The 26097-nt window shown below is 41.0% G+C and overlaps 1 protein-coding gene across 2 annotated transcripts in view; it reads left to right on the top strand.

Moving 5' to 3' along the window:
• Nucleotides 1-26097, top strand: part of ADAMTS12 (ADAM metallopeptidase with thrombospondin type 1 motif 12) — a 297496-nt gene that overhangs the window by 184887 nt on the left and 86512 nt on the right. For both annotated transcript variants that reach the window (XM_028098089.2, XM_088023716.1), the window contains exons 6-11: nucleotides 1596-1720; nucleotides 5212-5361; nucleotides 14323-14466; nucleotides 15036-15180; nucleotides 20495-20587; nucleotides 22011-22156. In XM_028098089.2, the coding sequence (XP_027953890.1) occupies nucleotides 1596-1720; nucleotides 5212-5361; nucleotides 14323-14466; nucleotides 15036-15180; nucleotides 20495-20587; nucleotides 22011-22156 (803 nt within the window). The remainder of the gene's footprint in view (nucleotides 1-1595; nucleotides 1721-5211; nucleotides 5362-14322; nucleotides 14467-15035; nucleotides 15181-20494; nucleotides 20588-22010; nucleotides 22157-26097) is intronic.

A 26097-nucleotide genomic window follows, 5' to 3' on the forward strand; every position in this document is an offset into this window, starting at 1 on the left:
CTGAGTGCAACCCCAGCCTTGTAGGAGATCTCATGCAAGGAAGAAGCTTGTTGTTGAAAATATATATATTTTTTAAATTAGAAATACAAATGCCTCTCTGGAATTGTATTGGCTTAGGAAGCAGAGAGCTGCTAGAGACGGAACTGCAAACAGCTGTTGGTCTTGGCCAATGTATTTTTAATTTTTCTTCAAAGGCTACTTGTTCCAGTGATAATTTCTATCCTGCACTTCTGTCCTTCAGGTTCTTTTATTTTTAAAATTTTATTTTATTAAGTTATGTGAGTCACCATACAGCACATCACCAGTTTTTGATGTAGTGATCTACAATTTATTGTTTTCGTATAACACCCAGTGCTCCATGCAGTACGTGCCCTCCTTAATACCCATCACCAGGCTAACCCATCCCCCGACTCCCCTCCCCTCTAAAACCCTCCGTTTGTTTCTCGGAGTCCATAGTCTCTCATGGTTCGTCTCTCCCTCCGATTTCCCCCCTTCATGTTTCCCTTCCTTCTCCTAATGTCCTCCATGCTTTTCCTTCTGCTCCACAAATAAGTGAAACCATATGATAATAGACTTTCTCTGCTTGACTTATTTCACTTAGCATCATCCCCTCCAGCCCCATCCATGTTGATGTAAAAGTTGGGTATTCATCCTTTCTGATGGCTGAGTAATACTCCATTGTCTATATGGACCACATCTTCTTTATCCATTCGTCTGCTGAAGGGCATCTCTGCTCTTTCCACAGTTTGGCTATTGTGGACGTTGCTGCTACGAACATTGGGGTGCATATGGCCCTTCTTTTCACTACATCTGTGTCTTTGGGGTAAATACCCAGTAGTGCAATTGCTGGGTCATAGCGTAACTCTATTTTTAATTTTTTGAGGAATCTCTATGAGGCCAGTATTACCTTAATCCCCAAACCAGGCAAAGACCCCATCAAAAAGGAGAATTTCAGAGCGATATCCCTGATGAATATGGATTCCAAAATCACCAACAAAATCCTAGCTAATAGGATCCAACAATACATTAAAAGGATCATCCACCATGACCAAGTGGGATTTTAGTCCCAGAATGCAAGAATGGTTCAACATTCGCAAATCAATGTGATAGAACATAAGAGGAGAGAGAAGAACCATATGGTCCTCTCAATTGATGCAGAAAAAGCATTTGACAAAACACAGCATCCTTTCCTGATTAAAACTCTTCAGAGTATAGGGATAGAGGGAACATTCCTCAAGTTCATAAAATCCATCTATGAAAAACCCACAGCAAATATTATCTTCAATGGGGAAAAGCTGAGAGCCTTTCCCTTAAGATCAGGAACGTGTCAAGGATGCCCACTCTCGCCACTATTATTCAACCTAGTACTACAAGTCCTAGCAACAGCAATCAGACTTCAGGTTCTTTTAATAAAAGTCATGAGGGTAATGGTGTTGAGAGCAGGGAGTAAGTTTGCCTCTGCCAAACTCCTGCCAAATAGATGTCTGAGGCACCCACCCAGAGCGCATCACATCCGGCTGCTTCCGAGGACTTGTGTGATGAGACCTGAGCATGGGAAGCTCAGCTGTGCCTGTCTCTTCCTCTTCTTTCTCTAGCAAGGATTGAAAATCGTCCACCATGCAGAGAAGACACTGTCCAGCTTCTGTAAGTGGCAGAAAAGCATCAATCCAAAGAGTGACCTCAACCCGGCCCATCATGATGTGGCTGTCCTCCTCACCAGGTACCCCGGGGACTACGTGGAAGCCAGGGGCTGCAAATAGGGGGGCTAGTGGGTGAAAGAGTTATCCCATATTCAGACTTATGCATTATCGCCTACTCTTTGCTGCTTTCAGTCATTTTTAAAGGTAGCTTCTGTGACCAGATGACTCCCAATGCCCATACCAGTGAGGGGGCAGTTAGTAAACGTGTGTAGCAAAACTCTCCATGATAAACTGCATCTGCGGGCAAATTGCAGGGCTTTTTCCTATCCCAACGATGATTTCATCTTTAAAATTGGCTTTTTCATGCAGCTCCATAAACAATCAGGAAGATGTTTGCAGATCCTCATTAAAGACTACTGTAACTCTTAAGCATGAGATTTCCTATCCTTTCTTTTATTTTCAAACATTTTCCTCCAGTTTAGAAACATACAACTATCTCTACAGAAATCAGTCCTCCTGGTAACCTATCCCTGACTGATGTTGAAGACAGAATATAGGCAGCAGATCCCCACCCTGAATAGGCAGAGCTGTTTGCTTACACTTGTCTCCCTTCACCCCCATGAAGACAATATTTTGTTCTGATTACAGATAAACCCTATGGTGCTAACAAAAACCATCAACCTTTTAGGACTCATAGCTGTGAAAGGCTAATGAACTTTTCTGATCAACCCAGGCTCAGGGAGGCTATGTGTGCTCATTGATTCAGTAAATGTTTGTTGAATACCTCCTGTGTACCAAACACTATTTTAATCCAGACAAATGAAGGTCTTTCATTCATGGGGGAGGTAAGTTCTCATGGGGAATCCCTGTGCAGATTCAGAGACATCAAGAAATCCAGGAACGTGTCCTCGAAGAGGCCACTTGGCCTGACTTTTCAGCCACCGAGAACCTCAGGCGCTGGAAGGTCCTGTGTGTATGTTCTCCCTGGGGGGACAGGCTGCTCCTGAACATTTTGGCCTGTCATCTGTCCCTTTGGTATCCCAGTGCACGCGACGGCCTGCAAAGGATGATAACCGGCCTTCACTCCAACCATCAGAATCCTTCTTTTGAGTGAAAGTATCAAAGTGTTGGTTGAATGCCAACAATTTCCAAAGGAAGTCTGTGACATAAACCTATTACATTAGGCTCATATTGGGACCTGTGACATCAGTAGTTCCCCTGGGAGGTAGGTTAATGTGAGTAGGGAATGTAAGCACAGGGGCCCTGGGGAGCGAGCAAGCGGGCAGGAAACCCTGAGGACCTGGGCAAGAAGCCAGGAAAAGAGCTCAGTCGAGGCAGGACCTATCTGTAGGGAATAACCCTGGCTTTGGGGCCACCGCTGGAAGCTGTGTCAGCTCCACCTCTCTTCTTGCCCTGAAAGCACAAATCATTTCTTCTCTCCTTCTCACATGAAGAAATGAGTGAGTTGATAAGAGCTGGCATTTGGGGAGTGTTTGATGTAGCACTGTGCTACATCTGTTAGAACAAGCATCATTCCATTTAACCTCCACAGCAACCCTGGTCGTTGACTGCCATCAGCCATTCCCATTTTACAGAGGGTGAAACTGAGGTTTGGTTAGGTCACTTGCCTCAAATCTCATTGCTGGTAACAGGTACAACTGAGACTTAAATCCAGGCAGTTGGACCCTAATAGTTATACTCTTAACTCTTACCCATAAAGATATGAAGGATCTGCTCTCTTATTATTATGATAATTTTTCTTCTTTGGAACAAGGGCCTGGTTTCACTGTATGATGAACCTCACCAGCTCCTAAACAGTGGACGGTATTTCAAATTCGAAAACAGGATTTCTCACCCTTGGCATCACAGACATTTTGGGTCGGTTAATTCTTTGTTGTGAAGGGCTGTCCTGTGCGTGGAGGCCTCTGTCCAGAAGATGCCAGTAGCACCCTCCTCCAAGTGTGACAACCAAAACAGTCTCCAGACACTGCCACATGTGCTCTAGGAGTGGGTGGGGAGCCAAATCAACCCCTTCTGGGAACCTCTGTTCTGAAGAAACCAGCCGGACCAGGGAGGGAGGTATAAGACTTGCCTCTGGAGGCCTGGGATGAGATTCACTTCCACAGGCTTTCTGCAGAGTTGCATTGAGGAGAAAGTATATTTGGCTTGAATGTACCTAATGAAGTGGGACCCGTAGCTGCATACCAGGGCGTATTTTCTCTTATCCTGCTCCCAGCGTGTGGTAGAGGTAGAGCTAATCTGCTTTGGGGAGTGTAAACTCCTGCCCTGGAAGACTCACATTCCTATACATTTCTTTTATTACCCCCTTTTGTCCTCTTTAGTGCTGGATACATAGGCACTCAGCAAACAATTAATTAATGGACCTGACTCCTGTCCCATCACAATGAGAAAGCCAGTGGGTTAACAGGAGACACCAATCATCTTTTCCCAGCAGCTCCATGCAGGCCTAGACTTAAAAAAAAAAAAAAAAAAAAGAAATAGTGACAAGTACATGTTGCAGTAGGGGCAGAACAGCGTTTGCTTGGTCCTCCCACAGACCCAGCAATTATTTAGAATGATTGGGCTGCATGATCCAGTCCAGCTCTCCAACACCAAACCGCCCAGCAACCATTGCTATTAACGTGGAGACCAGACCAGCTGGCATGCCCTGAGATGGGGGCTGCCCTCTGTCCCCTCCCACTGTCCCGACCATTGTCTCCTGGACGACTGAGGACTCACAAGAGTTTTCAGAGGCTCGATCTTTTCCGTGGCCCAGTGGAAACAAAAAACAGACCATGTGTTGCCCGGTGAGTTGAAGGTCTGTAACTAACTGAAGCTCAGAGCCTTGTTGGCATTTGTGCTACTTATTCTCGGCAGAGAGCTCTTCTTGAAGAAAACCAAAGGACTAGTTAACTCTTATCAATGACTGAAATAATCCCCACAAACATATGGGAGCACATTTTACATTTAAGGACTATATCCAGTATTTTTTGAGATCCCAGGAGTCTTTTTTTACATGTGCATTTCCCTCCCATATGCAATGTTGTTAGGGTAGTGGGGCTGGAGAGACAACTGATTTGAGCTCCGGATGGATTGAGGAGACCAATTGCCTTTTTCATGAATAAGCAAAAGTTCTCAGATGAATTTTGAGCACAGACCTCAGAAAGACCAAAAAGGGGTTTCATATTTGAACACCTTCAGCCACTGCTGGTTGTCCTTTCTCTATATAAAAGCTCAAATAATCTTTAATTTTCCATCAAATCCTTGTCTTTTGGTCCAAACAGTGTAATTTGGCCTCCTGGGATTAAGGGCAGAAGCAACTCAGAATAAAACATTTGTCATATTTTCGCACATTTTTTAAGTGTTAGTGAGATTCAGTAATTAAGAGGTGAAATCAGAATAATCTAATGAATTCAGAATTGCCCCGCTATATTCATATGGACTTTTAAAAACAATTTGATTCATGCTTCCCAGACCACATCGAATGTGAATTACTACCCATATTTTTTCCAGAAGGGTTTTTTTCAGATGTTTCTTTGGGAGCCTATGCATCTCTGTTCTCTGCTTCCAGAAAAGACATCTGTGCTGGTGTCAATCGCCCCTGTGAGACTTTGGGTCTGTCCCACCTGTCGGGAATGTGCCAACCTCACCGGAGTTGTAACATCAATGAAGACTCTGGACTCCCTCTGGCTTTCACAATTGCCCATGAGCTCGGACACAGGTAAAGGGCCAAGGAAACGGGGATCTCCTTGCCATGTTTATGCACCACGTTGGTAGAGAGAAGGGAAAGCACCTTAAATGGGGCATCAGGAGTTGGGTTGCATTGTGTCTTGAGACTCACCCTCCTAAACCTCTGCTTCCTCACCTGTAAAGTGGGGATCATGATGAACTTCAGAGATTTCAGTGTCTTTTATTCCCTGGCCACCTGTGCCTGTCTACATCGCAGAATCAAAGAGGCTACTACAGTTTGCTGAATTAGAATAAGTTGAGCACAGACAAGGACATAAGCTTTAACTCACCTGATTAATTCAGAAACAACAATCCCTGTTTAGTTCTTATGAAATAGTAATAATATTAATATCGCTAAAAAGTCACAAACATTAGCATTTTTGCACCTTTACTCTATGTCATCCACTTTATGTTGGGTCATTGAATCCTCTCAACAACCTTATGAAACAGATACTATTGTTAGCCCCATTTTACTTATATGGATTAAAGGAACTCATTGAATAAAGCAGAAATTTAAAACTGCCATCAATCGGAAAAGACCATCAAGCAAATGTCCGTTAACAGGAGGTGCATTTGTCTCAATAATGTGTGAATTTGATTAGATGAATTCATGGACGGCAGGTTGCAGAATGTTTTGAGTGAAGAGATAATGAGGATTCTGGATTTTCCAGGTATCAGAGGAAAGGTATTAGCTTATTTATAACTTAATTTGTTGGTATATTTACTAACAACAAATAAGAGATCATACTAATTAGAAGCTCAGAGTAGGGAGCCATGTGAATGACTCAGCTATACCCCTTCCCTTTCGTGTCGCCACCAGGCTGGATTTCCTCCCATGAAGGAAGGAAGCAGAACCCCATGACATACTTTGAGTGTACAGGTTGGAAAGAGTTGGGATTGGAAAGAGCCCTGGAGATTGGATATTCCAGGCCTGGCCTCCCTGGTCTGGGCATCATTTTTCTCATGTAACACTGGAAGTTTTCAAAATACTTTCACCTGCATGACAAAACTAGAGTATTGGCTTGGGAGTTGGGAAAAGTGAGTGCTTACTCTGGCTTTTCCATCAGCCACTATTATCACCTTAGATAATTCCCTTCACCTCTCCTCACCTGCTGCCTCATCTGTGAAGTGAGTAGGTTGAACTAAGGCAATTTCTTAGGTATTGTCATTTTTTTTATTATTCTTACCAAAAAGCCCTGGGAGATAAATGTGATATGTTTTAGTATCCTTAGTCATCAGAAATGTAAAGGCAAAGAGGTTAAGTGACTTGCTTATACAGGTAATTAATGATGGGAGACAGAAGGCTAGGTATTGAAAAGACTAGGCTGTAGTTGTTGGCACGCCGATAATAAAACTTGGTAAAATGAAAGCTATTCTCATGTGCAAACGTATAGGCATCCTCCATCCTGATATGTGTAGGGATATGTCCCCTGCAGCCTCCAGTCAAGTCTTTGGTGTCAGTAGCACCTGCTGGCTAAGCAATGCAAATGAATATAGCTAAGTCAAACTGAGAAATGACTGCTCAAGATCTTCCCAGCAGTGGTATACTCAAGGTAAAGAAAAATTGAGAAGGCTTGATAAAAGATGCTCTCAAATGCTCATTGCCAGTGTTCAAAGAATGGATTCCTTATATCTTCAACTTAATCTGGCTTTATAAAAGGATTCAGAAATATGCTAGGCAGGTTCTACAAAATCAGAGTTGCTCCAATTTTTGACACAATCATTGGCATGGTTATCTGGACATGGACTTACCATCTTTGTGAGGAAGGCCACAAAGCCACGGCCATAAAGCCAAGGGCAAGTATGATCCACCTTTCAGAGTTTAGAAATTCTCCAATAAGGGTGACAACCCCTTGGTAACATTACTTGAGCACAATTTCCCTGAATTCTTGAAAACAAAGAGTTGTAGATGTTTACTGGTCATCAGAAGTGGTAGATTATGTAACAGAGTAGAAGTGAGTCACTACCTGAATTGATTTGATATTTTGATATTTGTCCCCTAAATGTCAAGGATCTGTGCTCTGATTGCTGATGACTGCTTCTGATCATACAGGTAAAGACAAAGTTGTGGACAGCCTTCATTGTTGCACCTCTCCATGTTGTTGCAAGACCCTTACCCCCTTTAACTGGAGTGATTTCCAGAGCACCCTTCCCTGCCCTTCATTTTTATCCTTTTCCCCTTTGGGGAGCCAGACAATAAAGAATAGGACTTTCTAAAAGTAATTGCGTATATGGGGAAGATTAGAAAGTAACCACATAGGCCCAAGTAAAGACTCAGAAAAGACCTGAGAAGACCTTAAGTTTTTACCTGAGGTTGATTCTTGGCACAAACACAGCCTATAATGATGATGATGATGATGATGATGATGATATAACAATAAAAACAGCAAACCCTAGGGAAGAGGAAGAACCTTATTTCCAGAGTTAACACATTAATAGACTCAAATGTCCATTTTTCCACACACACACAAATCATAAAACATACGAAGAACCAGGAAAGTATGACCCATTCAAAGGAAAAAATAAATCAACAGAAATTATTTCTGATGGCAGATTTATTACACAAAGATTTTAAAACAACTGCCTTAAAGATGCTCAAAGAACTAAAGAAGATGTGGACAAAATCAAGAAAATGTTGTATGAACAAAATGAGAATATCAATAAAGAGATAGAAAATCTAAAAAGAAACCAGGATGAAATTTTGAAGCTAAAAAGTACAATCACTATAATAAAAAAATTAACTAGAGGGAATCATTGGCAGGTTTGAGCAGACAGAATAAGAACCAATGAACTTGAAGATAGGACAATGTAAATGATCACGTCTAAAGACCACAAAGAAAAAAGAGTGCAGTGTTAGCCTGTGCAATAAGATGAGAAAAAAAAAAAGACATATAGATTAGAAAGGTGTAAAACTAGCCTTATTTGCAGATAATATAATTGTATCTATAGAAAATCCCAAAGAATGTGTGCAAACACACAAACTAGAACAAATAAGCTCACAGGGTACAATATAATCATACAAAAATCAATCACATTTTTATATACTGTCAATGAACAGGTGGACACTGAAATTAAAAGTGTAGTACCTTTCACGATCACTCAAAAGTATGAAATTTTTACATATAATTATTATATACTTTTAAGTCTAACAAAACATGTACAGGACATGTATGCTGAAAACTACAAAACACTGAGGAAAGAATCAGAGATCTGAATAAATGGAGAAACATACTGTGTTCATGAACTGGAAGACTCAACATGGTCAAGATGGAATTCTCCTGAAATAAATATATAGGTTTAATGATATTTCTACCAAAATTCCAGCAAGATTGTTTTTGAAATATAGAAAAGTTATTCTAAAATGTATAGGGAAAGGCAAAGGAATTAGAATAAGTTTTCAAAACAATTTGAAAAAGAATGATAAAATGGGAAGAATCAGTCTACAAAACTTCAAAATTTATTATACAGCTTCAGTAACCAAGATTGCGTGGTTTGGGTGGAGGGAGAGACACAAAGATCAATGGAATCAACCAGAGAATGCAAAAATAGTGCAAAACAAATATATCCAACTGATTTCTTCACAAACGTATAAAAACAATTCAGTGGAGGAAAGGTAGCCTGTTTAAGAAAGGGTCCTGAAGCAATTGGACATTCGTAGGCAAAAATTTGAAAAATATAAAAAGACCCTCTACTTAAACTTCACACCATATGCAAAAATTATCTTGAAGTAGAACACAGACTTAAATGTAAAATGTAAAACTAAAAACTTTTAGGACATAAATAGGAGAAAATTTTCAGTATCTAGGGTTAGGCAAAGAGTTTCTAAACTTGACATCAAACGTGCAGTCCATAAATGGAAACATTAAAAAATTGGACTCATCAAAATTAAAAAATTTAGACAAGCCACAGCTTAAGAGAAAATATTTGCAAATCCTATGTAGTGGCTTGAACAGTGTTCCCCTTCACTAATTCAAGGCTACTTGGAACTTCAGAATGTAATCTGTTTTGGAAATAGGGTCTTTGCAGTTGTTAATAATTAATAATTTTGAGATGAAATCACCCTAGATTCGGGCTGGGCCCTAAACGCAATGACTGGAAAGGGAGATTTGGACACAGAAAGATCAAAGAGAAGACCATGCACAGTTGGAGGCAGAAGTTCAAGTCTTGTTGCTACAAGTCAAGGAAACCTGCAGTCAGCAGAGCTGGAAGAGGCAAGCACAGATTCTCCCTTGGAGCCTTTGAAGTGTTCATAGTACTACTGACCTCTTGATTTCAGACTTCTGTCCTCCAGGACCGTGAGAGAATAAGTTCCTGTTATTTTAAGCCACCGAACTTACGGTAAATTTTTATGGCAGTCCTAGGAAACAAATACACCATATATTCAGTAGGACTAGCATCTAAAATATATAAGCAGCTAACAAAATTCAATAGTAACAAAACAAACAGTAATTCGAAAATGGGCAGAAGACCATTTCACCAAATTTCACCAAAATTTCATCAAAAAGGATATATAAATGGCAAATAAGCACTTGAAAATATATTCAACATTATTCGCCATCAGGGAAATGCAGATTAAGACCACAATGAGATATTGCTACACACCAATCAGAATGACTAAAAAAATAGTGATGACACCAAATGCTGACAAGGTTGCAGAGGAGCTGGATCATTCATACATTGCTGATGAGAAAGTAAGGTGGTTTAGGCTCTATAGAGAACAGGTTGTCAGTTTTTTAAATAGTAAACCTGTAACTACTATATGGGCCATGTAAAGATGACCTAATAAAATACTGTCATTTATTTTTTTTACTAAAATTTTTTTGAGTGTAGGTGACACACAATGTTACATTTTCTGGGTATACAATATAGTTTCATATATACAATATAGTGATTCAACTTCTCTATAAGTTATGCTGTGCTCACAAGTGTAGTGTATCTGTCACCACACAACCCTATCACGCTATCATTGACTATATTCAGGTGTTGTGCCTTTTATTCCCGTGGCTTATTCATTCCGTAACTGGAAGCCTGTATCTGCCACTCCCCTTCACCCATTTTGACCACCCCCACCCCTCTGGCAACCGCCAGTTTGTTCTCTGTATTTACACATCTGATTTTGCTTTTTGTCTGTTTACTCATTTGCTTTTTTAGATTCCACATATGAGTGAAATCATATGGTATTTGTCTGACTTATTTCACTTAGCATAATGCCCTCTACTCCATCCATGTTGTTGCAAATGGCATGATCTCATTCTATTTATGGCTGAGTAATAATAGCCCATCATATATATATATATATATATATATATATATATGTATTTATATGTATGTATACACACACACACACACACCACGTCTTCTTCATCCATTCATCTATCGATGGACACTTAGGTTGCTTCCATATCTTGACTATGGTAAATAATGCTGCAGTAAATATGGGGGACATATATCTTTTTTGAATTAGTGTTTTCATTTCCTTTGGGTAAATACCCAGTAGGGGAATTACTGAATCATATGGTATTTCTATTGTTAAGTTTTTGAAGAACCTCCATGCTGTTTTCCACAGAGGCTGTACTGATTTATGTGCATGAGGGTTCCTTTTTCCCTACATTCTCACCAACACTTATTATTTCTTTTTTTTTTAGCCATTCTGACAGGAGTGAGGTGGTATCTCATGGTGCTTTTGATTTGCATTAAAACACTGTCTTTTAATTGACAAAAAAAAAGTTTAGAGTCACTGTTAAAGAGAAAGTTGAAAGAACACATAAGCTTGAGTTTGAATGATGGAAAAAAATGCTTTAGTAAAACACAAACCAAACCAGAGAAGACTTTAGGAGCTTCCTAAGAAACTTTTGCTTTTGGCAAAAGATACTTCTGAGGTATTTAGTTCTTTCTTTAGCTATATAGCTCTAATTATCTGTGGACCAAACTGAGAAACTGGGAAGATCAATGAAATGGCCAGTGGCAGGTCAAGAAAAACAAAACTGTGATAAAACAGTATCCCCAAAGACACTCCTTATAGTTTAATAACATAGATCCCCCATTGTTCCCTGGAAACATGTTTTGTTCCATTACTGATTATGTGTGATGCAAAATAGAAAGTAAAATTAATTAACTTGTGCTATGGCCTTATGTGAATAATTTCATTTTTGAGAGAAAACTTTTTGAAAATCCATTTATGAGGACCCTGGATTATATCCGTCATTTATTCCTGAGGTCTCTTACTACCTTTTTATTAGGCTGCGTAGGTACATTACCAAAAATGAAGGTAGAATTCTAGGAGGAAATTTAAAAACTTATCTGGACCTAGCATCCTTTCCTTTTAAGTAATGAAAATATCACGATATAGATGAACACTTAAAAGGCAATATTCACCCAGTATTTCTCTCCTGCTTCTGGATTTCATTGGAGACCTTTGCATGTCACATATATGAAATTGGTATTTCCTAAATGAGCTTAAAAGCACACAATCACACTTTTCATGGTTTTTGTCCTCTGCTATTACCTCTCCACCATAAATGAATCACAAGTCACAGGAATGAAAGGTGCAGCATAAGGAATACAATCAATGATACTGTAATAGTGATGTAACTGGACAGATAGTAGCTAAACCTACAATGAACGGAGCCTAATATGTAAACTTGTCAAATCACTAAGTTGTACACCTGAAACTAATGTAACACTGTGTCACCTTTACTCAAATAAAAAAAAATGAATAATAAAAGGCAAGGAATATGATACCCTAAAACCCAGATAATTAACTTGCGATTTCACATCTATACTTGGGCAAACTCATCTAATAAGAGTTGAAAGCCAAACAGGAGGTAAACAGATGAATCCAACAACCCAGTAAGTTGTTTGAGACTGTAGAGGGCTCCATACGGCCAACTGCTCTTCAGCTTCCATCCCATCTGCTGGAAAGGAGCTTCCTGGAAACAAAGCTTCCATCCCTAGGACCCCGTGTGCTTTCACTGGCCCACTGTGCTCATGGGACAGGAGCGCTCCATGCATTTAGACATGGTAGACACAGCCCAGGGGGACATTTCTTGTTAGTAGCACTGCTTTTCTCTCATAACATGGGTGTACAGAGGGGTGACAGAGCTGGAGCGGGAAATCCTTTAGTGAATTAAAAACTTTAGATAGAACAGGAACCCCTGGGTGGCTCCGCTGGTTAAGCTTTTGACTCTGTTTCGGCTCAGGTCATGATCTCAGGGTCATGAGATCAGGCTCCGTGCTCAGTGGGGAGTCTGCTTGAGATTCTCTCTCTCCCTCTCTCCCTCTGCCCCCCACCCTGTGCACACACACTCTCTCTCGCTCAAATAAGTAAATAAATCTTAAAAAAAAAACAACAACAACTTTAGATAGAACAAAATGAGCTTTAAGGGAACTGATATGCTTTGAACATAGGTTTGAATCCACCCAGTGTGTAGGATGCAGCTGCACGGTTCTTGCATTAGACTATCCAATGCTAGAAAAACCATTATTGAGGCATATTTTTGAACCACGCTTACAGTTTAGGGTTTTTACTAATTATTAAGCAGGTGAACTTGTAGAATGCTTCATGAGCTGGGTGAGAATGATATGAAACAGCCTAGGGAAGGCCTGCTTAGAATAAAAGCTTTCATTGAGTCACATTCGTTGTGGCTGAGTGAGAAGAGTTTTGTAGATTAATTCTCTGATTCCTTTGTGAATTTTGTACTTATGTGGAATGTGATCAGAGTCTGGAAGTAAGTCGATAACATCATACTGCATTAAGCAAAATACAAGAAACCTTTAAATCCCCCCAAGATTATTCTCTGTAAGAGTTGCTAATGTGGATCAGGAGATTTTATTAAAGTTACATATGAGCTTCCCTGTCAGAGGGGTTGAATTTCACTAGCAGAGTAAAAGGTCATACTTCTCCTCTGTTCAGATTTGGAAGTTTGAGCCAACAGTGCTGGGATGCAAGTGTGCCATCAGCAGATCCCAGTGAAGAGAGTTCTTGTGGGGACCTCTGCAGGTATCTTGGGGCGATCCTGAAGACTCAGCTTATAAATGGACACTTCTGAGTCCGCTTCCTTCCCCGGCACCCCTTGCCACGGTGGGCGAGCTCTGTCGGGGCGTTCAGGGCTGCCTCACCTGGTCAGCCCTGGCAGGGGGAGGCCAGGGAGCAGGGCGAGCAAGACGTGCGTAAGAACGCAGATCGAGCAGCACACACTGCAGAGGACCTGGTTTTACCACTCATGAGCTCTGTGATGTTTTAGAAGAAGCTAGACAAGGATCAAAACAGCAATAAAGGATTTCCATTATTCACAGAGCCCTTGTTATATGCCAGGCCCTTGCTAAGTGTTTTTCAGACTCTTATATTCAGATCTGACCCCAGCGTTGTGATGATCTCTGCATTTTCCAGGAGTGGAGCTCCCACATCATTAAGTGGCGGAGTTGGTACCCTCCAGATCATCTGTCTGTGAAACCCCTGCTCTGACCACTGACCTGGGAGGCCTCCCTAATGCGTCCGATCCTGGAGGACTCCTGTGACAATACTCAAAAGAAATTCAATCACTCAAAGCTTGTGGCCTTTGACAAAGTCTCTCATAGGCTGTCCTTTCCATGCCCTTCCTTACGTGATAATGAAAGGGAGAAGGAAAGTTCGGGTGTTTTGTGCTGTGGTCGCTTGAGGCAGGATTTGCCCTCCCTCCTCCAGACTCCTAGAAAGCCAAACTGGGAGCTCTCAGCCAAACAGAAGTTTTTTAATTAGCCGCATGGTTCCCACAGTTGCATAGGCTTAAAATGTCTCCTGTGCTCTTTAGTTCAAAATTAGCTATCCCTCTCCAACCTTGGAGTCCCACTTTGTAATGCACCTGTTTACAAAGGTGGCTCTCAGTGGGTAATTTTCACCTTGGAGAGACTGTAGTTTTCTCCGTTTCATGCCCCCCGCCTCCTTAATACTCTTGTGTTTTGTGCCTTCCTGCAGCTTCGGCATCCAGCATGATGGAAAGGAAAATGACTGTGAGCCCGTGGGCAGGCACCCGTACATCATGTCCCGCCAGCTCCAGTACAACCCCACCCCACTGACGTGGTCCAAGTGCAGCAAGGAGTACATCACCCGCTTCCTGGAGTAAGTGACAGCACGTTTCAGGACGGCCTGACTTGGCGCTCTTGAAACTGGAAGTCCATTGGAGTTTTACCTGAGGCCTGGAAAAAGTCTCCGTTCCTCTCACAGGTCATCGGATCAGGGTGGCATCAGAAGGGGGGGATTTCACTTCTGCTTTCCACTCCTGAGATGTAGGTGGGTCCTGCCTTCCCACCACACCAGGTGAACGTGCCGTCTCCTTCCTTGCTCCTGCTCAGGGAGGCTCTGTATGATCTGAGTGTGTCAGTCCCTGGGCACTGGCAGGAACAGCTGGGGTATGTTTCGAGTGGTCTCTGAAACCCCTCTGATGATGTTATTTTACTCTCCCGCTTGTATTTCCTGGCTCACAGCTGAAGTAACAGTGTGGGGTGTGATTTAATTTCCTTTTAGGCCATTCCTACATCTTGGGCCTGGAGGGTTCTGTGCCTTGTGGAAATAAAGTTGTTTTGAAGGACAAAGAGTAAACCACAGGGATGGAAGTTTCTATTGAATAAAAGACTAAAGACAAAGGAAATCATAAGCAATTGTTCTCCTTTCTGATAACTTGTTTTCAGCCGGGGCTGGGGGTTTTGTCTCGATGACATCCCCCAAAAGAAAGGCTTGAAGTCCAAGGTTATTGCCCCTGGAGTGATCTATGATGTCCACCATCAATGCCAGCTGCAGTATGGCCCCAATGCCACCTTCTGCCAGGAAGTAGAAGTAAGTATTGGGTATCTTGGTGCCTCTGGTGGGTGTGTACCAGGCTTGAGATCTCTAGCATGCTGAAGGAGGGGTCAGGGAAATATTTGGTAATCCAAAGAACCAGACACAGAAATAGAAACCTTCTATTCATGGCAAGGTGTTTGTAAGACAGAAGGTGTGAAGTCGGAGTCATTTACGTTCCTTGACCGTGCCTCCTTGGTATTCTGTGGAGACAGCAATCCTTTGCAAGTGATGAAGAACATTTTATAGTGATTTTCAGGAATCACAGTGACTCACACCTGTAGACTCCATAGCAACCTAAAGTTGCTCCCTTTCCTGAATTTTCATCTGGTTGTAGAGAACCCCCAGATTCCAAAGTAGGAATATGATTCATCCCAATTCATTCTTCTCCTTAATTTTCAAAATCCAAAGTTTTAAAAAAAGATTTTGTCTATTTATTGTTTGAGATCGAGAGAGAGAAAGAGCGGGGGGAGGAGCAGAGGAAGAGGGATAAGCAGATTCTGCTGAGCACGGAGCCCAATGCAGGGCTCAATTCCACCACCCTGAGATCACGGCCCGAGCTGAAATCAAGAGTCAGATGCCTAACCGACTGAGTCACCCAGGCACCCCTCAGCACCCAAATGTTAAGTCAAGCCCTGACATTTAACCTCCCAAAGAGTTTGTGGCTCTGCCCTGTTGTCTTCATTCCCACTGTACTGTCTTGATTCAGTCTCTCATTTTCTCTCCTTGCGATTGTAATTACCTAGTCTCCCCCCATTCAAATTGTTGCTCAGGTTACTTCAAAACAACACAGATCTAACCATGGCTCTGCTCCGCTCTTAGGGTCCACAGACCACAGGATGAAGTCCCAACTCCTTTGTGTGGCATTCCTTTGTGATCTGAGTCTGGCCTATTCTCTGAACGCATCACTTTCAGAGTGAAGGTGCCAGTGTTAACACATAGACATGGGCGAGGCAAGACTCATTGAACCCCTCCCAGATTCAGTGCCATGTACGGAGTGAGATGAAAAAGATTAGCCCTCAGAAATTAATAAGATAAGTTGTCTGACCTTGAGGAGCTTGTGCTCTGGTGGAGGAGGCAGACAGAACAATTTCAATACAGTGAGATCAATACACAAAAAGACATGTAGAAAGACCTTTTGAGGAGGCAGTGAGTAACTGTGCTTAAACACAACAAGCGAGACTTAATAGAGAAGGTCAAGTTGGTGCAAAAACTCCTGACCCCTCGCTCCTAACTGGTTCCCCAGTTATGCCAATTCTACCTCCTGAATATCTCTCAAATCCAAGTCCTAGGTGACTGCAGTAGTTCTCCCACTGCTCTCCTTTCCTGGAGTTTGACTACTTCTCTCAACTCTGATCCATCCCCCAAATGCAGCCAAAGTGACATTGTAAATGGAAATTGGATTGTGTTCCTCTCTGATTAAAATACTTCAGTCACCCCATTCCCTACGATCAAGTTTACATTCTCTAAAATGGCTTAAAAGGTGCCTCAGGATTCATCCCATCTCTTGTTCTCCGGCCTTATCTCTTAAAATATTGTTTTAATCCTCCATTCTGTAACCCAGAATTCTACCTGCATGTATGTTGGTCTTTATCACTAATCTTCCATATCTTGGGACCTCGCCTTCATATTTTTTGTCCCTTTATATTTCTGCGTTTTGTGTAATTTATTTATCTTTTGACTCACTAGATCTCTCTTCAGGTATACGTACTCCTCTATTTAAGCTGTCTGTTGACTTCTTAATCTTATTTGTTTATTTATTTATTTATTTATTTTTTACTTTTGACAATCTATTTGGTTATTTTTCTAATTTTTCTCTGTTATGGTTTCTTGTTTCTAATTCAAACTTTCAATATGATCTGTTATTTTTTATTTATATTTGAGACATTTATTTTGCAATTTATGTTGCATAATTCCAGAATCCTAAGTCTATGTGGCTCTGTTTCTCCTATTTGGGATTTTTTTGTAGGTCTCTCTTATTACAGATTATTTCCTTGTCTTGATTTTTGTTTTTATTGTAAACTCATGGTTGTGAAACTTCCTACCAAGTTACTTTAAGGCTGAGATGGCTGGCACATTCTTCCAGAGAGAATTTGGAGTCAGTTAAAACAAATTATTGGTTAGATGTTGTTTGACTACAAGACTTGTGTGAGGGCCAACATGGGTACAAACTCTCGGGGTAACACTTACCACGCCTTCTAGAGTTAAAATCAAAACAGACACGTTTCCCAGCTGTGTCCCCAGGTTTCTCTTAGTTCACCCTTTCACACAAGGGCTAGTCCTTTGGGGTTACGGTCTTTATGAGGTCTCCAGTCCAACTTTCCATGCTACTCAGGCCCAGGTCGTTGTCTCCAGTGGTCAGGTGACCATTAAAACTGAAGTCTAAGGGACCAGGTTTGTATCTCTAGATCTCCAACATTTTTCCTCCCTTTTTAGCCTCTGAGGATTTCTCTTACTTTCTTGCCAACTCAGGAATGCATTTAAAATATTTCTATCCACAATTTTAGATGTTTTACAAAGGTAAGGATTTTCCAGGATATTCTGTGGTTTACTGGAAACAGATCACCCTGATTACCTCTGGTCAATTACTGTTTCATGCTCTGTGTTTATCCCTGTACTGAACAGCCTCAATCCCTAAAAGTCCTGTGGGTTCTCCACCACCTCCTGAGCTCTGTATGCTCTGGTTCCTCTGCACCATCCCTCCTATTCATCATTTGGAGCTCAGCTTAAACATCATTTTGCATTCTATTCTGTGTTTTCTTGGACAAAGACTTTATTAGATGATATTATAGTTGCTTTCTATTTATCTGTGCCCTCACCTCACTCTGAGGGAACCTTTCATTCCTGACATTCAGCACCTGGCACATAGATAAGTAGAACGAAGACTTGAGATAAATGAGTGAAGACTTCAGATTCCTGCATATTGCAGCCAAGATAACCTAATTCTTTTCAGTAAAGAAAAAAAAAAACCTAAAATACCAGAGAATACAATATTAACCTTCTTTGTTAAAACCTTTTTTTTATCTTGAAACAGTTTACAACTCAAAAAACGTTGGAAAAACAGTACAGAGAGTGTTTGCGTACCCTTTACCTAGTACTTTATAAATGCATAATGAAATTATAAGAAAATTTAAAAAAAATCCTCAGGGGGGGGAAAACTTAAAAGAAGGGAGTGATAAGCATGTTGAGGCTGACGGGGAGAAAACCAGAGCACCTTAATTTTAACATCCAGTGGCAACAAATGATGACATGCGCCCCTGGAGCAAGGCAGGGAGTTAAAAGTGAGACCCTTACACGAAGCTGGGGGACTTGAGGAGAGGGGGGCTAGAAGAACTCATTGGCAACAAAGGTAAAGATGGCAGAGAAGCATCTTTTATCTCAGCTTGGGTTTTGAAGGGGAGGGATGCTGGTAGATAACTTTCTCACTAACAAATACTTAACCACAGGCCAGCCTCACTGATTTTGAGTTCAAATTTATACTCTCGTGTGGTTGTAATGTAATAGTCGGAAGAAAGGCAGACAGGGGCAAGGCCCACCCTCCTCCCCCAGGGGAAACTGCCATTAAAAGGAAAAAGACCCCATGTTAATCTCCACCATCCTGAAAGGAGACCTCTACCCTTTCCCACGTGAACAACTACCTGAGAGGTAGATGAGCATGTAGACAAAAACCTGATTGGGTGACAGGCGCATGGAGGGTTAATCAGATGAAGACAGCCTGCCAACAATCTCATAAAAACCCTTAGATTTAAACACCAAAATGGCAACCTCTCAGGTCCCCTCCCTCTTCGGGAGCTTTGTACTATCCCCAATAAACTTTGTTCCGCTGTCCACCACTCTTCGTCTGATCTTCCTCTTCATTCTTTGAAGTGGCGTAAACCAAGAACTGTAGACACTAAAGGAAAAGAAATCCTGAAACAGAGAACGCTTATGCCAAAAAAAATTTAAGATAAACATATTTCTGACCTGGTAAAACCATGGGACACCTGGTAGAAACAAAGATTAAAAACCTGCCTTGGAGAAACCAATGCTCAGCTAAGATGCAGAAAAATCTCCAATAGATAAAGCTTCTGATTAGATGAATTCATCATTTGTCTTCTAATTCAAAATTTAAAACAATCTACAGCTAAGTGAGGAGAGATAAACCCTCAATGACTTAGGATAAGTGAATATTTTAGGTAAGGATAATAAAATGAATGCATAAAAGAAGAGTTACATTTGAGAAAAGGAAAAATACACTAGAAGATATTTGTAAGGTAGATATGAAAAATAGTTACAGCCTCTAGAAATGAAAAATATGGTCACTGATTTTAAATTCAGTGTTTGGGTTAGACAGCAGACTTGACACAGTTGAAGAGAAAATCAATCAGCTGGAATTTAGAGTTGAGAAAATTACCTCCCATTTCACTTGAGTATTTCCCAGAGCTGCATGATGGAAATCCAGACTTTTTCAACTTCTATATACAAGAAAGTGGACAGTTCAAAATATAAAAGTGAAGTTGAGATGTGAAGGACAGAATGGGAAGGCTTATGACCAACAGTTAAGAGTTCCAGGAGAGAACAGCGGTAATCAGGGAGAGGCAAAACTTAGATCAAGATTGAGAATTCTTTAAAATTGTGTAAAAATATGAATTCTTATTTTAAAAAACACTGAATCTAGAGCATAGTTAAATAGATGGAATGATGGATGATGGGTGGATAGAAGAAAGACTAAAAGGTGGATAGGAGCAGCGGAGCCATTTCTGATGATATGTTAAGAATCTTATCAACTTTCCCTTGTTCCTACTGTAGGAGGAGAAACAATAGGGAAGACCCGTTTCACTCCCTGGCAGATAAAACAAGCTGGCTACTCTGAGTCATAAGTAAATAAGCTTAGGCTGTCTAAGTCGAATAGTTTCCATTTCCTTCAGTGAGCAGGCTCAAGTTATAACCACCCAACTGTTTGTAATCAGAGTCCTTCGTGCAGAGTTTGCTTTGGCCCTTGATGGTTGCTGTCACCAGTTACCCTGTCTGAGGTCAGTGATGCTGTGTCACGTATATAGAAATTAGTCTCCATTCCTAGGAAATGTGTTTTATCTCCTATTTTCTTATCGCTTAGTAAACCGTACCACTGTGTATGAATGATGACAAAGCCCAAATTAAGTTTGAATCGAGAGTTCTCAAATGAGCCCTTCTTCTCACTCTTGCTCACTGCCAACAGCAGCATCATTGTGAGTCTGTGGGTGACCAAGTGTATATTTCACCATCCCTGTAGAAATGCTTTTGTGCAAGTGTTGAAAATCCCAAAGAGTACAGTTTCACACTTCTTTTCCAGAATGTCTGTCAGACCCTGTGGTGCTCAGTGAAAGGCTTTTGTCGCTCTAAGCTGGATGCCGCTGCAGATGGGACACGATGTGGTGAGAAGAAGGTGACGTGTCGGGCTGAGGAAGGAAGGTGGGGGGGTGGGCCCAGGGTTCTTGGGAGGAATGGGGAGAGGGCCCTGGAAAGCAGCTGTCTGGGTGAATGGAGGTCACACAATCAGACTAGCCAGGGAGAAGGATTCTATTTCCATGACGCCTTTTGAGGTTTCATTGGAAACAGTGAAGGAGAGAGGGCTGAGGCCCAGTCCCACACTTCACTTGCAAAACATCCGTCCCATCTTTTCTTGATGAACATCTGCAGAATTTATGGCCAATAACATCTGCTGAGCTTATTATCACCCTTCATTTTGACTTCTTCCCCCCTCCATGTTAAAAACTGAAAAGGCAAGCCAGTGGCTTCTGCCTTCCAAAGATGCTGCATTTGAGCCACTTGTTATCTTCGCTCTCATCATCTGATTGGACTACACTTCTTGAAATTCTGCCCATTTAACTGAGGAGGAAAGCCAGACACCCAAGAATTCAGATGATAGAAATCCTGCAGACAGCTTGAGAGCAGGGTCATGTGTGCTGCTCAACAAGACCAGTTGAGTTTGTTGTGAGCCTAAGATCCAGACATTTAATGTGTATTTTTATGCAGCTTACGAGTGGCATGATCTATCACCAAGATTATAGAACTTGGTCACAAAACACAGTGACCAGAAATAATGAGGAAAAGGAGGCCAGCAGAGAAAACATGCCCAAATCCTCAAACAACCAAGTTGCATTTTCTTTTCTTTCTTTTTTGTATGTTCGCCTTCCTAAACTGACAGTTGTGGGAGGATGGCCTTGAAGAGAGAGGACGGAATTTTTTCTGAGCCACAGCTAGAACTGCAAACAACGGATAGAGTTAACAGGGAAGCAAAAATTGTTCTTGATATTAGAAAGAACTTCAACTAGTGTTTTTTGGCAATGAGTGGACTTTCTGCAAGAGGATGAGGTATCTGCTGCAGACATGAGATACCGTACATAGAGGCTACAGAGAAATGTTATCTCAGTGTCAGTCTGCAAAATGTTTGTTTATGGTCTGCAGCAAGATAAGGAGCTTGCAGCAAAAAGTAAATCAATTACATTACAAAACAACTGTGTTAACTAAACAGACTGAGCCGCCGTGCATGTCATAGCAAGACTGTCTCAGTGAAGGAAGCGGTGTGTGAATTGACCTTCTGGCATGCCTTCTGCCAACTGCACCGAATTGGCTGACTGCAACAAGGCAGCATAAAGTTCCCTTTGGTTCTTGACATTGTCTGATTCTAAAACCCAAGACTCTTGGGGGACATTTTTTTGTAAGCCCTTCTTTGTTCTTCATATGCTGTGTGACCATAGGAAGCCTGTTTGCTCCGGGAGAATTGGGTTTAGACTCCTGGGGTTCTTGGCTCACCTTGCTATGGGAACCTTCATGACGTATGCATCTCCCGCCTCTTCCCTCTCTAGTGGTGTATGGCTGGCAAGTGTATCACAGTGGGGAAGAAACCAGAGAGCATTCCTGGGGGCTGGGGCCGCTGGTCACCCTGGTCCCACTGTTCCAGGACCTGTGGGGCCGGAGCCCAGAGTGCAGAGAGGCTCTGCAACAATCCTGAGTAAGTCTGGCCAAAACTATTTCCCTTCCTTCCAAGAGCGCCGGAGACCAGTCTTGGATAATGTGATGCCAGTGAGCCCAAGCCTCCTAGGAGAAATTCAGTGGGCTCCTAAAGACTAAAGGGAACCAGAAGATTCTTAAAAACATGGTTCTGTTTTGTTTCATTTTGGTGTGGCACTGGATGCTTACTAGAACTTGGATAAGTAAGCTGATGCCGTCATTTGGAGAAATAAGCAAATTTGCAAGAGTATAATCTATGTGAAAGGTCTTAGGAGACTATGCAGTGAAATCCTTCTAGATAACATCACTCCGTCAGTGAAAGGTTACTTAATACTCAATTTTGCTCATAGACTGTAGCTTTCTTTCAATCATAATGAACGTTTAATTTTATAAAAATAATTTTCTTCCCTTAAGTAACTAATAAAATAGTACATTTTTGAGGATAATTATTTTGAATGTTTTAGATAAAGATCTTAATGAACCTTAAGCTTCCATATTAGCCATATTAAAGTTTCCATAGCACTTATTTCACAGAGGCTTTCAATTTTTTAATCAAAGTGCTTAAGTTTTTCATTATTTTATTTATTTTATTTTTTTTAAGATTTTATTTATTTATTTGAGCGAGAGAGAATGAGAGAGAGAGAGAGCACGAGAGGGAAGAGGGTCAGAGGGAGAAGCAGACTCCCTGCTGAGCAGGGAGCCCGATGCGGGACTCGATCCCGGGACTCCAGGATCATGACCCGAGCCGAAGGCAGTCGCTTAACCAACTGAGCCACCCGGGCGCCCCTTTTTTTTTTTTTTTTTTTTAAGATTAGTTTTTCATTATTTTAAATTTGTATAATGATACTATATATGAATTAAATTTAAATTCTCTTGCTTTCTAAATATATATGACATTCATTTTTTAGAAAAAAGATTTTATTTATTTATTTGAGAGAGAGTGAGAGAGAGCATGAGCAGAGGGAGAGGGAGATGGAGAGGGAGAAGCAGACTCCCCGCTGAGCAGGGAGCCTGATGTGGGGCCTGATCCCAGAACCCTGGGATCATGACCTGAGCTGAAGGCAAATGCTTAACTGACTGAGGCACCCAGTGCCCCCCAAATATATATGACATTCTTAACTTCATTATTTCCTGGTATATGAGTTCCCAAGTAAAATTTTTAAGAAGTGTACATATGATGCCTCTGGTAAGTAGAAAATATGTTAAGCTTCTTTTGCTTAGATTTTCATTAGTCTGTACTGAAGAGTAAGAGTCTCTTTTTTTTTATTGGCAAATGATAAATGTGATTACAATCTGCTCAGTATCTCAGTTCCAAATATTACTCCTCCTTCTTATTAATAAATATATTACTATATGTATATATGTGTGCATGTATATATACACATACAGTATATATATTTAATAAAAGTACATAACAAATTTCTTCTAAAGATTAAATTAATATATATAGTTTAACACAATACCTACTACATTAAATTGTCGATAAATGGTAGGTATTATAGTAGTTATTATATCTTTTCTCGTTTACCACACATATAATTGTACCTTTGAGGAATTTGGATGAAATTGTTTTTAAATCTTACTCTTTGATAAAAGTTGCTTTTGTTTAAATACAAGATTTCTGTGGCTTCAAAAATTAGAAACCAGGGATTTCTTATTTTTGCAGAAAATCTTCATTTTATGGGTTATTTCAATGGGATAAGAAATATGATTTCCATTTTAGAGATCAGGAAATGTAGGCGATTTGCTCTGGGACCTATTGTTAGTGCTTTGTATTCAGCCACCACTGTCTGCAGCCTCTCAGGAGGATGGTCAGTAATCTGTGGTGGTCAGAAAGGGACATCTTTGTTGAGGAACTGTAGGATGAATCTCTAACTTGGCCTCATGAGAAAAATGGTTCTAACACCCATCTTAGAGACCACAGTTTGTCATAGAGTCTTCTCAGGTGAGTGACCATGTCTGATCTCAGTAGCTGGTTTGCCTAAGTTTGTTGAAAACAATGACAATGGAAAAACAGCCTCAGATTCAGTTGTGTGCTTCAGGTTATAGATTCAGGTCAGTGCATGATCAGCTGACATTGAGACTCTACCCTTGATGTTGGTCAGGTGTCTAGTGAGAAGCCAGCAGGGCTTGTAAAAGGCTTTCAGTGATGTTTGTTGGATGGAAATGAACTGGAGAGGTGCTGAGTCATAGAGTGTCACTCTATCATCATGAATAGAAAACCGATCTAACCTCACATATCATGGACAATTCTTACTACCTTTTACATGGAGTCAGTGAAGGTGAACTGCCTTGGTCAAAGCTCTTTTTTATTTTTTTTAAAGATTTTATTTATTTGACAGAGAGAGACACAGCGAAAGAGGGAACACAAGCTCGGAGAGTGAGAGAGGGAGAAGCAGGCTTCTTCCTGGGCAGGGAGCCCGATGCGGGGCTCGAACCCAGGACCCTGGGATCATGACCTGAGCCGAAGGCAGACGCTTAACAACTGAGCCACCCAGGCGCCCCTGTCAAAGCTCTTTTATGTTCAAGGAACAGAAGCCTATTCAAGCCACATTGAGAAAGGGAGGGAGGGAAATATAGAAAAATCTCATAGGTGTTCAAGGAGAGCAAAGTACAGCAGAACCTCGTGAGAAGTACAACTGCAACCAGAAATGAACCCGAATGCCAAGATTTGAGGTCTCTGTCCCCCTAGATTGCATGGTCAGGCAATATAACAGTGGATGAGGGCTCAGGCTATGGATTAAGGCAGATAAGGGTTTAAATCTTGGCTCTCTCACTGTCAGCTGGGCACTTTGGGAAGATGTCCTACTTTCCCGTGCCTTTGAATATTATTTCATTTAGGCTGCTCACTTGCATGCTTTCTGCCTTTGCACCGAGAAGCCACTTCCATCCATCCTTTAAGTCCATTCTCCAGGACAGTTCCATGAGTTCTTTCCAATCAGCCTGTCTTCCACTATTCTCTTCCTTCTTCAAACTCACATTGTACTTACAGTCAGGGATACATGATTGCTCTTAAATTTTCTCTTATTTATTATATAGATGATTTTTTTTTTCTCCTCAAGATTATAAGCTTCTAGGAGACACAGGGCATGGGTTGACCTTTTTTTGGACTCTGTCCTCCCTGGAAATGATGTTGAGTACATTGTATAAATACTTGTTGATTATTATTTATAATAATCCAACAATACTGTCATTTACTGAGCTCTTACCCTGTGTTAGCTACTCTACTAAATTTTTATGCATTGTCTCGTTCAGTCCTCCCATCTTGTGAGATAAGAACTATTATGCTCATTTCACAAATACAAAAAATTGTGGCCCAGAGAAATAAGATAACTTGTTCAAAATCATCTAACTAATAATACAAAGTAAAGCAGAATTCAAACCCTAAGCTATTTGAGCCCATTATGCTGCATTGCAAAAGGAGGCACAATTCCTGATTTCAGATGCAGCGAGGTGGAGACAAGAAGACATACATAGATTGCTTGGAGCTTTCTTGAAGGACAGGGAGTTCTTCCTCTTCTGTGATAGCAGTTCTGCTATATTTCCTCCTCCCTTTTTGAGTGAATAATTGATCCTGATGGGAAGGTTGTTATTGCCCTTGGCGTGTATTGCAAAGGAAATAAAAGGTTGAGAATGATTATTCTAAAATAAGATGAACTTATTTATTGATTGAATGTTTATTAAGAGCCTTCTGTACTCCAAGTATGACTTAGAGACCATAGATGACATTGAGCTTGGATTGGATCATCAGTGAACTGTGTTTTGGAGTGATAAGTACAGGAAGTGCATCCAGTAGGTACAATCAGGTGTCATTGAAAGGGAGAAAGAGCTTATTCCTGGCAGAAATCCAGGAAGAGTTCATAATGGAGATATAGCATTATTCTAGGTCCTGAAAGCATTGGTAGGAAGCGGTTGTTAGGATGAATTAAGTCAGGATCATGA

Source organism: Eumetopias jubatus, unplaced genomic scaffold, assembly GCF_037043125.1.
Source record: "Eumetopias jubatus isolate StellerSeaLion01/CBP00866 unplaced genomic scaffold, mEumJub1_p1.0 scaffold_5, whole genome shotgun sequence".
Lineage (NCBI taxonomy): Eukaryota > Metazoa > Chordata > Mammalia > Carnivora > Otariidae > Eumetopias > Eumetopias jubatus.